This window comes from Lagopus leucura, unplaced genomic scaffold (genome assembly GCF_019238085.1).
Source record: "Lagopus leucura isolate 7727_CA_CO unplaced genomic scaffold, USGS_WTPT01 Super-Scaffold_100022, whole genome shotgun sequence".
In the NCBI taxonomy this organism is placed as follows: Eukaryota; Metazoa; Chordata; class Aves; order Galliformes; family Phasianidae; genus Lagopus; species Lagopus leucura.
The window spans coordinates 1,387,413-1,399,864 of NW_024962275.1; the positions used below are offsets into that span (position 1 = coordinate 1,387,413).

The following is a 12,452-nucleotide window of genomic DNA, read 5'->3' on the forward strand; positions in this document are numbered from 1 at the left end:
ATCCTAATTTATCAGACCTGGTAAACTGGTTTCTTTTTGAAGAGTCTTAATTTATTTTCTTTAGAAGAAGTCTGGTAAAACCTCTGAGCATGTGATTTCTTTGTTCCTGAGCAGCATCTTGAAATGCTAATAAAGCTCTGTACCATTTGCTTAATGCAGAGTGTTTGATCCATGCTTTCTTGATTCCATTATGACTGAGGCAGATGCAGAGAGCTTTCTTGTGCTGAACGTAGGTACTAGTTACGGGGAGGTTATTTGTCGTTGCAAATGCAAGCTGAATGAGGCAGTGTCCTCTCAGGTGTCTATCACCAATTTCAGATTTTCTTTATGGAATCCTGCTGGCTGACTGATCATCCTTCTTCAGCTGTGACGAGCTAATCTTTCCTTGACATCGTAATCACAATTCTTGAAAGGCCTGCAGAGCAGTGGCTTGCCTTTGGTCGCTGTAGTGTCTGACGTTGATATATATATCCAGATCAGTGAGATTGTTCTCGTATCTTTAGTTTCCTTGTAAGTCTGGATGGAATTAAGAATGATTATTCCTAGAATATCTCTGCAGGCTTTACTTTGTCACCTGCCGCATAACCAATTTGAGTAAAAGATGTGGTCATTTGCAACGTCTAATTGGTAATGAAACAGTGATATATGGATCTCTTACACATCGTTGTTCTTGCTGTATGTTTGGGTTCTGGCTGCCTGGAGTACTGACACCAACTTACAGCTTGTAGACTGTCAGACTGTCAACTTGTTCTGCACCTTTAAATTCTACCCACATTTTTTCATTTCGTGGGTAGTCTACAGAGCAGCTTTAATGGCTTGTGTATTTATTAGAGAGGTTTTGAAAGAGCACCTACGTGGTTTAAAGGCATGCATACAGCAGCACAAAATTCATTACCCTGCGCCACATGCTGACCATGATAATGCGCAGGAGATTGCCTGCCTCTTCCATGGTGTAACTTTAGGGTTTTCTAAACAAAGTCTCCTGTATCTTTATTCACTTTTTTGTTAACCCTTAGAATTGGATTTTTTGAAATCTTTTTGTGTGCAAGAGCAAAGAGCTGTCGTTTTTATCTTTATGCTCTCCAGGCACATGGTGGCCTTGAAGCCCCGTTGTCCCATGCACGTTGGGCGTCCATTCTGTGGTTAGAGTGGAAATAGTTGGACTTTGTGAGTTCCCTGGGCATCCATGTGTCTTTTCAGAATCGTTGGTGTTTGCCCTTGTCCCCACCTCCAAGTCTTTCTCCATCCTGCGCTATCTTCTCTGTCACACGTAGTTTTAGTCCTTTCTGTTCATTGTGAACGTTAATGCAGTAGCCAGGTAGGGGCCTGTCTGCAGGAGGGCAGTTCAGGCAGTTCGGGTCTGGTTCTTCTCTCTCTGACAGTAACTGTCCGCAGGAGATCCTGCATCTTTCTCTGAAAGAAAGTTGTGCTTTTTGAGAAGTGATTGTCCGGAAAGCCTGGGATGTCACTGTTGGGCTCTTGGAGCGCAGGTGATCAGAACCAGCTTTGTATTTCAGTTTGCTCTGGGGCTTTGTAAAGTATGCAACAGCGAGTTTCTTGAAACTATAGGAGCGACTTAAAGCAGTCCTGGCCTCCTTTCATTTCTCACTTGCTTCTTTAAAGTTTTAAACATTATTTTAGAATGTAAGAGAAGTCCAATTTTAGAGTAGTGCTGGCAGCAGATCAGAAGTGGGCTGAAACTTTTCGGCTTTTTAGGGGTCGTGAGCAAACAGCCCTGCTCTGATGAACTTCGTTATGCCATATGACTATAAAATATTCATAGAAAGGTAGGTGTGTGAAGGCACCTATTTTTTCAGTACATCTAGGAGTCTAAGATTCTCAACTTATACTTGGAAGTTTCTTTTCTTGCTTTACGGTTGTAGATTATGTTTCTTTGAAGTGTGTGAACTTCTCTATTCTAAAACAGTAATAATGATGTTATCTAAACTTGATGTGTAGGTGTGTTTATCTAACTTTGCAGATACATCAGTTGCCTTGCTGGGTTGCTTTGTCTGCACATTCAGAGTATTTGCAATGATCCTGTGCTTTTAGTTGGAGAGAAGAAAAATGGAAATTCAAGGTGTTGATAAATCAAGGCCTACATTCTAATTGTTGGAAATAGCAACTTTAGTAGTTGGCGGATTTTTTATAAGAAGTCACTGTAATTGTTTTACCTGTGAACAAGACCATTGATTTCATCAAATATGTGTGATTCTTAGCTTATCCCCTCTCATATAATGTCATCTGTCAGTAAAAGCAGAGCTGATAGGTGTCATAATTTACAGCTAACTCAATCTGTCAAGGAAATGATCTTATTGTCCACCTTGCCGTTTTGTAATGAAGCTGTGGATGGAGGTTAGCAACAGTGTGTTCACCCTTCTGGAAGTCGTGGAGGATGGGAGGTACTAATGCGTTCTGAGCTGAAAAGCTCACGCTTGACCTTGATGATTAAAGTTTTTCCTATCATGCAGCAGCAGTTGAGCCTGAATTGGCTCTTAAGAAGTCAAAAGGTCTAATCAACCTAATGAACAAACTCAGTCATTAGTACTTCGGGGAAGGAAGTGTGGTAGCACCATACTGCTCTGCCCAGCTGCTGTGCGTGTGCTGTGAGGCTCAGCTGGGCACCAGGAGCTGCTGGCTCTGGACACAGCAGTGCTGGGGGAGCTTCTGCTGGGCACAGCCTGCTGTCCACAGCACTCGCATCCCTCTGCCATGGGACAAACGTTACGCTGTAGGTTATAGGAAACGAAGCTTGTGTTCTTTATAGTAGTTAGAAAGTGAGGATTAAATGAAAGCTAAACTTCCTACTTGGAAGTGAACTACTGCTCCAATCTGAACATGAGCTAAATCTATGCTTCTTTTTGTGATATTGTTCCTGCTGTTTTCACACTCCAGTTTTTGTCTGTAGCCACAAATGGTTTTTGTGCAGCCTGTGTTGTGTTCCAACAGCTGAATTTGGGGAAGCCTTTTTCACGCTAATCAAGTAAATACCTGCTACTGTCAATCGAAGACAGGTTGGTATTTTTTAAATTAGGTTAACCATTCCGAAACGATAGCTGTCACATAAGAAACCTGCTTTCTCCTCCAAAATCTTGGAAATTCTTGGGCTCCAGGAAAAGATGGCTCATACATTTTTCAGGTGCTCACTTGGGATGGGTCCTTTCCTCAGGTTAGGAACACCCTGTGGCTCTGGCATTTGTTGGCTGCGGGGCTGGGGGTGAGGTACATCACGTAGTCTCACGTTGATTCCTTGGGTCAGGAGCAATTAGCTTACTACATTCTGATTATTTCAAGGCAAGTAAATCTTTCACATTCCTCATAAATTGCATTAAAAGCTGTCAGAACTGCTCCCACTGTTTGGTGACAGTGGCAGGGCCAGTTTGGTGGCCATGTGACAGCTTCCTGCAGAAGTGATGGGGAAAACCCAGCGCCCTCCACAGTGCAGTGAGTGGGGCTGTGAGCAGGCCCTGCGCTCGCCTTGCTGTCCTGCCTTCACGTGGCCAATGGCAAACCAGGTTTCTAATACAAAAGGCTTTTGGAAATGCAGTGGTAGTGCACATTTAAAGGTGTGCTTTCAGGTTTTTTTACTGTCTAATGTTTATTCTAAACTCTCAACAGATAAAAAAAAACCAACAAATACATTTTAACATGGTTATGAAAAAGCCTTCATATTAATTATACATCACTGCAATTTTATCTTGCTTTGCTACTTTCTTGGTTTTAATTCAGTAAATATATTTGCTTGTTACACTGAGTATTTGTCGATTTAAGTGTGGAGGTAATTTGTGCCCTTATGGCAGGTGCACAGCAGACTTCAGCATTAACATAACTCATTAAAATAAGATAAAAGTAGAGCTGCAAAACAATCTCTGTCTTTTGCCAACAAGGATGTGAAAAAGAGAAATTTCAGTCAATTCAGTATATGAAAGTAATCTTTCTGAACTGTGGAAAGAACTGAGTAGACATTACTGACTTGTTTGTGCAGGTTAACTGAAGAAAAGATGAGCACAGTACACAAAATTTAGATGACTTTGTGTCATATTTTGGAAACTTTAAGTAAAATTACCTATTTTTGGCTGATGAGAGGTCCTTCTCCAGCTTTATTAGTATGTGTAGTAAGTGAATGTGTTTTAATTTGGTGATGCATAATTTGCCACTGTTTCTCAGTTACCAGATTAAAACCTGGAAATAAGCTGCAGTTTGCTGAACTTAATGCAAGTTTTATTTATCTATTTATTTTGGAAAAGAGGTAGATAAAATGGAGACAGTGGATTTAAATGGATTAATTACAAGCTTCTTTGGTGTTTAATCCTCTGAATTCTGCAGGGCGAACCCATCACTTTTTGTGAAGAAACGTTTGTGTCCCACCGTTCTGCAGTCATGAGGCAGTTCCTTCAGAACGCCATTCAGCTCCAGCTCTTCAAGCAGGTATGGCTTCATTGCTCTAGTTGCTCTAATGCAGGAGAGTATTTTGCAGTGCAGCTGTTTTCCATTGCTTTCTTTATTGCACAGAAAACATATTATTGTTGAATATGATGTTACTACCTCAAGAGGGCTGAGAACATGGATGTACAGACAAATGTTATTTTTTACAGCATTTTGTTTTGGTAAACATTTTGCCTTTTTTTTTGTGTGTGTATTTTCATTTCCTTTCTGGGTCACTTCTTTATGAGAACATTCTCCTTGCTGCTGCAAAATGTAGAATAGAATCTTTCTGGAAAAAACTCTTAATGCTGATATTGTAGTTCATCGATGGCCGCCTGGATCTTCTTAACTCCGGGGAGGGCTTCAATGATGCTTTTGAAGAAGAAATAAATATGGGAGAGTATGCAGGTAAGCAAGACATCCTTTCAGGTAATTTCAGCGGTTGTCCCTGACTTACCATTTTTGGCTGTAGGACATTGTGGTCATTGTTTGCACTCATCTCATTAACAGTGAGCGCTCTGTAGTATCTGAAACTTTAAATTGTTGTTTCTGCATAAGGAACTTTGAGTCACTTATCACAGTCTGAATGAAATCGGTTTGGCCTTAGAAAACCTCAGCTTTACCTATTGATTGAAGTACAACTGAAAGAGTTATTGCACTGCCAGACAATGAAAAAACCTTGTCTTTACCCAGAGTCACCTAATGTTTCTTTTGGCAACCTTAAAAAATCTCAGCATTCTCAAATGCCTGAAAGAAAGTCCAGATAAAATAGAGATTCCTCTTAGCAAGTAAAAGAAAGAATGTAAATACCTGATCAGTTTTTGGTTTTGCTGTTTACAGTAAAATGGAAGCGTGATTATCCTCTCCTGTAGTGCTCGTGCTGCTAGAACCACTGAGTGCTAACACTGCATTTCTGGCTTGTTTTCCGTGTGGGAGAGTTACACTTTATTTTTGTGGTTCTGTCTAGGTAGTGACAAATTGTACCTCCAGTGGCTCTCTACAGTAAGGGTAAGAACACAAAACACTTCCAACAGGCATTCTAACTCTCACTGGACCATTGAACGGTTCTGCATGGCTGTAGACAAGAACAAGACTAACTTGTCTCCTGTAGGGTTTAGCTGTGGTGAACTTGAGCTTAGCTGTGAGAAACTAACACGCTCTTCAGTCGGAAAAAAAAGAAAAAAGAAAATATACATTAAAATCAACACAGGAATTCTTACGTGTTTTGGAAACAGGTAGAAATAAGTTATTGTTATTTGAGGAAGAAATGTGTTTTATCCTTCTTTACTAAAAGAAAAGGAAAGAAAAGGGACCATTGCCACTGCAAAACGCTGCTCCAAGTAGTAATTGGCATCTGGTTTTAGACTTCTCTTTTAGTGCCTAAAATATGATACGATGTATCAAAAGGTAAAATCTTTCTTGTTTAAGAGTGAGTCAGTAGGAAGGGCCAGTTTCTTTCCTGACAGACTTGTTTCTGCACCATTCCATTGGCCTTTTTTTCTGGTTATGAATGGAATTATGTTCCTTATACAAAAAGGCTGGCCCCAGGATTATCTTGATAATTCTGAATGAGCAGCTATACCTTATGAGAGTAATGTAAAAAATCTCATAGTGTGGTTGGATGGAAAAACCTACATACATTTCTATGCATAAATACATGGGATGATGATTTTAAAATTATAGGAATAGTGGGTGGCTGACAGTTAATATGAAAATCTGTGTAATTACATTTGATATTTGATATTTTTTGCTAAAGATCAATTGTTCTGTATAAACATATGTAGCAGTTTTTAAAATTGATTGCTTGTGCATCCGATGTCCGAAAGTATGATTTTGCACAAAAATAGGAAAACAGAGAGTTTTATAAGATTTGGTTCTTTCAGTTTTGCCCATTTCTTTTATCAAGAGAGGTACTGTTCAGCAGGTCAGCGTGTGGAAGATGTGTAAAACGTCGACAGATTGCTCTGTCTGACATTGTGCTTCCTTATGACTTATCATATTTATCACGTGCAAATCAACTTCTCTAGGATTGTGTAGTAGTTAGATTTCTTTCACCTTCACTTTATCCCTTTATCCATTTAGACCTTGGAAAAGGAAAATTAAAAAGAAGAAAAGAATTCCAATTGAATATTTAGGGTTACCCGAAACTGAGTTTTCTGCCTCCAATATTGATTTGGTAGGATACTTTTTTATTAAACATGGTTAGGATTTGAACACAATGTACAGGACACCTTGAGGGTGAGTGGAGCAGTCGTGTGATACTGTTTTATGAGTTGACCTGTTAGTACCACAAGAAATGGGCATCTTTTAATTTGAGAACCGCTCTGTTAAACAGAGTCAGGCTTCCTCCAGTAAAACAGAAAGAAAGATTCAATCTGTTTTTACTTTTGTTCTGTTTTATTTAATTTAAGATTGTAATACTGTGCTCTGCTGATAAACATAGGTAATGCTTTGTTAAAGTTAAGAATGATGTTAAGAATGGACTGCTATTGGCTTTAAGGAGCTTTGATAAAATTAATTCCATTGTTACTTTAATTGTAGAAAGGAAGTGGAGCCATTTTAAACACAGTAAAGACCAAAGCTAACCCTGCCATGAAGACTGTCTATAAGTTCGTAAGTACCAAGTATTGGCTTACTACTGAGATAAGAGTCTAATTATAATCCTGTTTTAACCTTTCAAATGAAACTCAAGGCTTGAATTCATTTTCTTGGGCTCAAAAAATTATTTGAAATATGTATTCATTTCAATTTCAAATTTAAATAGAAAAGTCATTTTGAAATTTAAACATAATTGAAATGCAGAGGAGAATGAGAACCTGCGATTTCTTTTGTACGTATAGATGATGCATTCTATTTATTTCTGGGAAGCAGTGCCTGTATACTCTGCTAAGCAGCTCTACCATCTCATCATTACTCAGTTGGAAATCATTGTTACCTCAGGTTTCTCTGCTTGCAGTTTCATCGAAATAAGGGAATCCTCTCATTTTCCAAATTGTTCCATCTTTTCTAAATGTCAATTAATTTTCCCTAGAGATTTCTTATACATACTTATTTAGAGTCCAACTTACTGAGTTATTCTTTAAATGAAAATGTTTTTGGTTCTGTTAACAAACAATAGCATGTTACTGTATTGTCATGTGTGGCTGCCACTTTTGCTGTGCAAGGCAAAACAGCACAGAAACAAGCTCAGATTTCTGTAAGCTCAGTTTTAGGAAATAATGCTACAAAAAGCATTGAGATAACCATTTTTCTTTTCCTGCTTTTCTCCAACCTGAGAGAAATAAGTAGCATGAAATTGGTTCTACTAAATGGAACAGACATCCAGGAAGAAGTTTGCAGGTATTGATCATTAACCAGTAGCAAAGATAAATAGGTAGGGGGAAGGACAGAGGGTGTAGAATGTGAAGAGATGAAAGATGTCTCTGGCATCAAAGCAGAAAGCAAAATTTCTGTAAAATTGAATGTATGCTTAGTATTTCTTTATTATTGTTTTAGCTTTCTATTTGTTTCAGTGTTTCAGTACCCTGTTTCAATTTTTTCCTTGCCATTTTTTAGTAACTGCAGAAGGTGAATCTGGATGTACTGATATCAGACATAGTTACTGCTAGAAATAGAGGGAGATTTTAACTTAAATTAATTTTTCATGCAGGCAAAAGATCATGCAAAAATGGGAATAAAAGAAGTGAAAAACCGCTTGAAGCAAAAGGTACTTGAAGTTCTTATTCAAAATGTGTAAGCACCATGTATGAAACACTTACTCACAAAAAGCATTACGTGATCAATAGGAAGCTGTTTGATACAGTGTTGTTAGCACACTTCAAAATGCATTACCAGCTGTCCTGGATTTTTCACACTGTTGTAAATATTCACAGACCAGAATAACAAAACAACACAACAACAACAAAAAAAACCCAGCCATCTTCAAACGCATTAAGAATCTGACTTAAACCCATAAAAGCCAGAAAATAGAGTTTTCTATTTGGAGTGGTCCATCTCCTGTCCATTTTGCTGGGGCATTATGGAAGGGGACTTTGCATGAGCTGGGAGATCTTTCTCACAGAAATGGCAATGAACTTCTTCCAAATAGCAGATTGTTGTCATTTCTGCAGCAAAAATTGCACAGCGTCCCTTGTTGGGCAAAGGATTTACACACTTCATGCCCATATACTGTAAAGTTTAGGCAGAAGGAATTGAATTAAGTGTGTATATTCAGTTCAAATCTGGATTTTTGCTGCAAAAAATACTCACACTGTTTGCTGTTCTCCGAATCTGTTTTTTGTTTATAAACAGTGCAATTCCCAGAACACTGAATTGTGTTTGAGGAAAGTGTTATCCAATTTTCATTGCTCCTTTTAAGCCAGAAGCATGGTTGTTCTCATACATGCCTTATGGATGAATGGTTGATTCTGCCTTGGTTTATTTCAGATACTCTATTTATTCTTTGGAGCTACTAGAGAGTTTTGGAAAAACAAGATAGCTGATTTGTTAATATAACTGAAGTTCTTATTTAGAATTTGTTGCATAACAGGGTTGTGTGTGTGTGTGTTTCGTCTGTGCTAGCAGTAATTTTTTCACTAAATTTCTTAAGATAGTACTGCAGTGTTCTCGTATAGCACAAGTAGAAATCTGCTTTAACATGTCCACAGAATATTGATACAAAGGGATTCTTCTGTAGCAGGGTTATAAACTCATGAAATTAACTTTGTGTACAGTGCACAGTCTGTAGATACTCTAGCAGATTGTGAGAGGTTTGGGGAAAGATAAACCGCTTCAGGTGCTTTCAATTCGATTTCATCACATTTACTACTTTGTATGTGACCACTTCCAGTATAATATGAAAATATTAAATAGAAACATGAAACAGTTTTCTTGTGCATGGAAATTTATATATAATTCCATGTGTTTCTCTTCTGGACATAACCTTCATGAATAATAAAATGGTTGCCCTTCTCGTGTGCATTTTGAAGCAGTTGGTGGTGTGTAAAATAACCAGATTGTTTTCCTGTATCTTAAATGCTAATATAATTGTATGTTATTCTGTGACATTTGTATAAACGGCTGAGAAACATTCCTTCATTGCTTTGTTTTATTATTTCTGTCTTCCTAGTCCTTCAAGCAGCAGGCATTCCCTTTTAAAAAACACATACAACATTTACAAATAAATGGCCCCATTTTGTTTCACTTTCCTTACTATGTGGCATTTCTATGAAGTAGTGAAATGTGATTGCTCAATATATATTTTCACAAGAGCTGAAAAGACTTCTATAGGTAGCTGACACATACTGTTCTACCTCTTCTTTTTTCAATAGATCTTTTCTTTCCCATCCTCTTCTCCATTTTAAGTGTAATATGAGAAAATATTTCTAAAGAGATACCGCCCTGTTTAAGATGATAATAGCAAAAATTACACCACCTTACATTTTTTTAATCTAGATGCCTGTGCTGCTCTATTTCTGTGTCTATTAGGTGGAAATAAGGGGGCACATTGTATTTTTCATGCATTTACTTGCAGTATGCACAGATGTTTTGTGTTTGAAATTTTGTTGTTGCTAAATGCTAAATTTTTGCCAAATTTGGGGTGACAGTCTTCATATTCTATAGATAACCCAAGGTTATTTTTAAACTGAACTTACTGTCCACTGCATTTTAAAATATTATTTCCCATTATTAATACAGAAAGTATGAAGGCCACTGGTAAGGAAAAGTCAAATATAAACATCCTTTTTCCAGTTTTCACTGCCAAATACGAGCAGCTTCTGTACAAGACAGAATTTAAAAATGCAATAAAGCTAGAGGTCTGCTTCCTACAACTCTGCATAGCAATGATGACCTCTTAAATATAATCAAGAGCCCATTTTGCCCTTGGTCTGCTCCAGTCTTGGGTTTGAATTGCAAATGGGAAATGCAGGATTGACCTGTTGAGAGGTCACTGTGGTGTGTGTAAGGTCCTTCTTTAATATGATAGTAGAGATTGAATGGGGTTCTATTTCCATCCCTTGTTCATTTGTGGTACAGTATTTCAAAGCAACAGAAATAGTTTTCAGAGGATTCTTATGAGTGATAGCAAATAATTGTTAATAGATACAGCATGGTAGCTTTATTTTATATCTGCTACAGAAGTTTTTTCTTCTTTCTCTTTTTCTTTCTTTCTTTCTTGCTTGCTTTTTTTTTTCTTTTTTCCCTTTTGTAAAGGCCGCTATTTCTGTTTTACAAATGGACCATGGTGGTCAAGTCACTCTGTTATTGGCTTGTTTGAAGCTTAACTACACAGAATTAAGAAGAAGGAGGAATGCGAATGGTACCATCCTCAACTTTCAGTAGGGAGAATGTAACTCACTGAAAGCTTATGGATAAGACAATTTATATAAATGGTAGGGCACTTGGCATTAATGTATTCAACATTATTTTACTTACTAGAGCCCCGCGTGGCTCTAGTTAATGTCTGTTATCAATGGGCTGTTGTCAGTGCTTTATTATCAGTGCTGCTGGAAACATCTCATTTAGAGGTTTATAAAATAACCCAAGGATGTTCTGGCACGTGCTGCTTGTGCTTCTAATAGACAGTATTTGTATTGCATTATATCAGATCCCTAGAAAAATTAATAATGCGTTTTTAAGCAGATGAAAACCTTATTCAGCTTAAAGTACATATGCCTAGTTATATCTTGCTTCTGCTCTGAAGTTCCACCTTTAAAATAAATAGGTAGCAGAGGCTGCCCCTGGACAGTTGGTTGTTAGGGGAAGCGCCATTTGTATACTGATTTAACTGCAGTGTGATCGTCCTTATCCAGTAATTCATAAAATATATTCTGTTCCTGAAGTAAAAGGTCTTTTTTGTTTTAACAACATTCTTAAATTGTACTTTCTATTTTTTAAAAAAGGCATTGTTAGGTTTTTGTATTTCTGGAGTTTTTAAAATAATGAATAACTTTATCATCGGATTTTTTTGTTTGTTTGGTGGGTTGTTTTTTTTTTGCTATCTATTCTGGGAGAGAGGGCTCAGGCTTTTTGTTATCTTGAATGATAGATGACTTAAGCTATTTCTGGAATGTCTTACTGGCTCATACAAAGTCCCATGCTGGGGATGTGTCAGAACTGAGCAGTCAGACGTAGGACATCATCCACACAGAATGGTGCATGGCAGTGCAAAGAACTGCTTGCAGGCTCCAACCATGCAGATACGTTTACACAGCACAGACGAAGTCCCAGCACTGATCTCAAAAGCGGTATGGAAACACAGGTCAGCATTCCAAGTGGAAATTTGCTCCCTCAGGTGGCATGCAGATGTTACCCTGCTTTTCTTTTACAGTATCAGGAAAGGTGCATTTTCAAGGCCTTTCTGCACTGTGGTCCACTGCAATTCGTCAGTCATTTCTGCTCACAAGCACGGTTTTTAGCAGTGGACATTTTACCGAATTTCAGAGTTGGTGTCTCCTGATTTCCTGTTTGTGGTTCCTGTCTCCGTCCTGAACTCTCGTGCTCTGCACTGACAGAACTCTGAGTAGCAGTATTCAGTCTGATAGTGGACTGAAGGCCTGTCACAGAGATCTTTGAAGGACTTAAATTGAATTATATATTTTTGAGGATAGTGTAAATATCTTTTAGGAAAATATAATCGTTTGTATGCAGTTATATCATCAGAGAAGTACAGAAGTAAAAGCAGCAGGGACTTGCAGTGATCGTTGCACACCTTAGGGGATTTTGCTTTGGTCTGTCTACATCTTCTCTTTCCTTTCCCACTGCATGCATGTCCATCTTTTGCATCTACTTTAAATTTTTCTGGAATGCCTGTCCTGGGCGCTGCTTTGTTCTCCTCATTGGTTCCCAGCTGTCTGTTGCCTTGGTTAGAGCTGCAGGGCAGTTCAGCAGATGTGTTGGACGTGTGAGCAATGTGTGCACAAAAGGCCTGGAGCTTGGCTTGGTGCACCTTTAATATGGCTAGGCTGCATTAGAACTTTTCTTTAATTGTGTAATGTTTCAGATCAGTTGTGTTGCTGCCACAGGTGATGTGATTCCAAAACTGACCA

The 12,452-nt window shown here is 38.1% G+C and overlaps 1 protein-coding gene across 7 annotated transcripts in view; it reads left to right on the plus strand.

The window, feature by feature from the left end:
* The window catches only part of DENND1A (DENN domain containing 1A), a 172,030-nt gene that overhangs the window by 127,976 nt on the left and 31,602 nt on the right, over nt 1-12,452 (plus strand). For 6 of the 7 annotated variants that reach the window (XM_042878696.1, XM_042878701.1, XM_042878697.1 and 3 more), the window contains 5 exons: nt 4,327-4,428; nt 4,746-4,833; nt 5,393-5,433; nt 6,967-7,038; nt 8,075-8,131. In XM_042878696.1, the coding sequence (XP_042734630.1) occupies nt 4,327-4,428; nt 4,746-4,833; nt 5,393-5,433; nt 6,967-7,038; nt 8,075-8,131 (360 nt within the window). The remainder of the gene's footprint in view (nt 1-4,326; nt 4,429-4,745; nt 4,834-5,392; nt 5,434-6,966; nt 7,039-8,074; nt 8,132-12,452) is intronic. The other variant, XM_042878698.1, reaches the window with a different exon arrangement.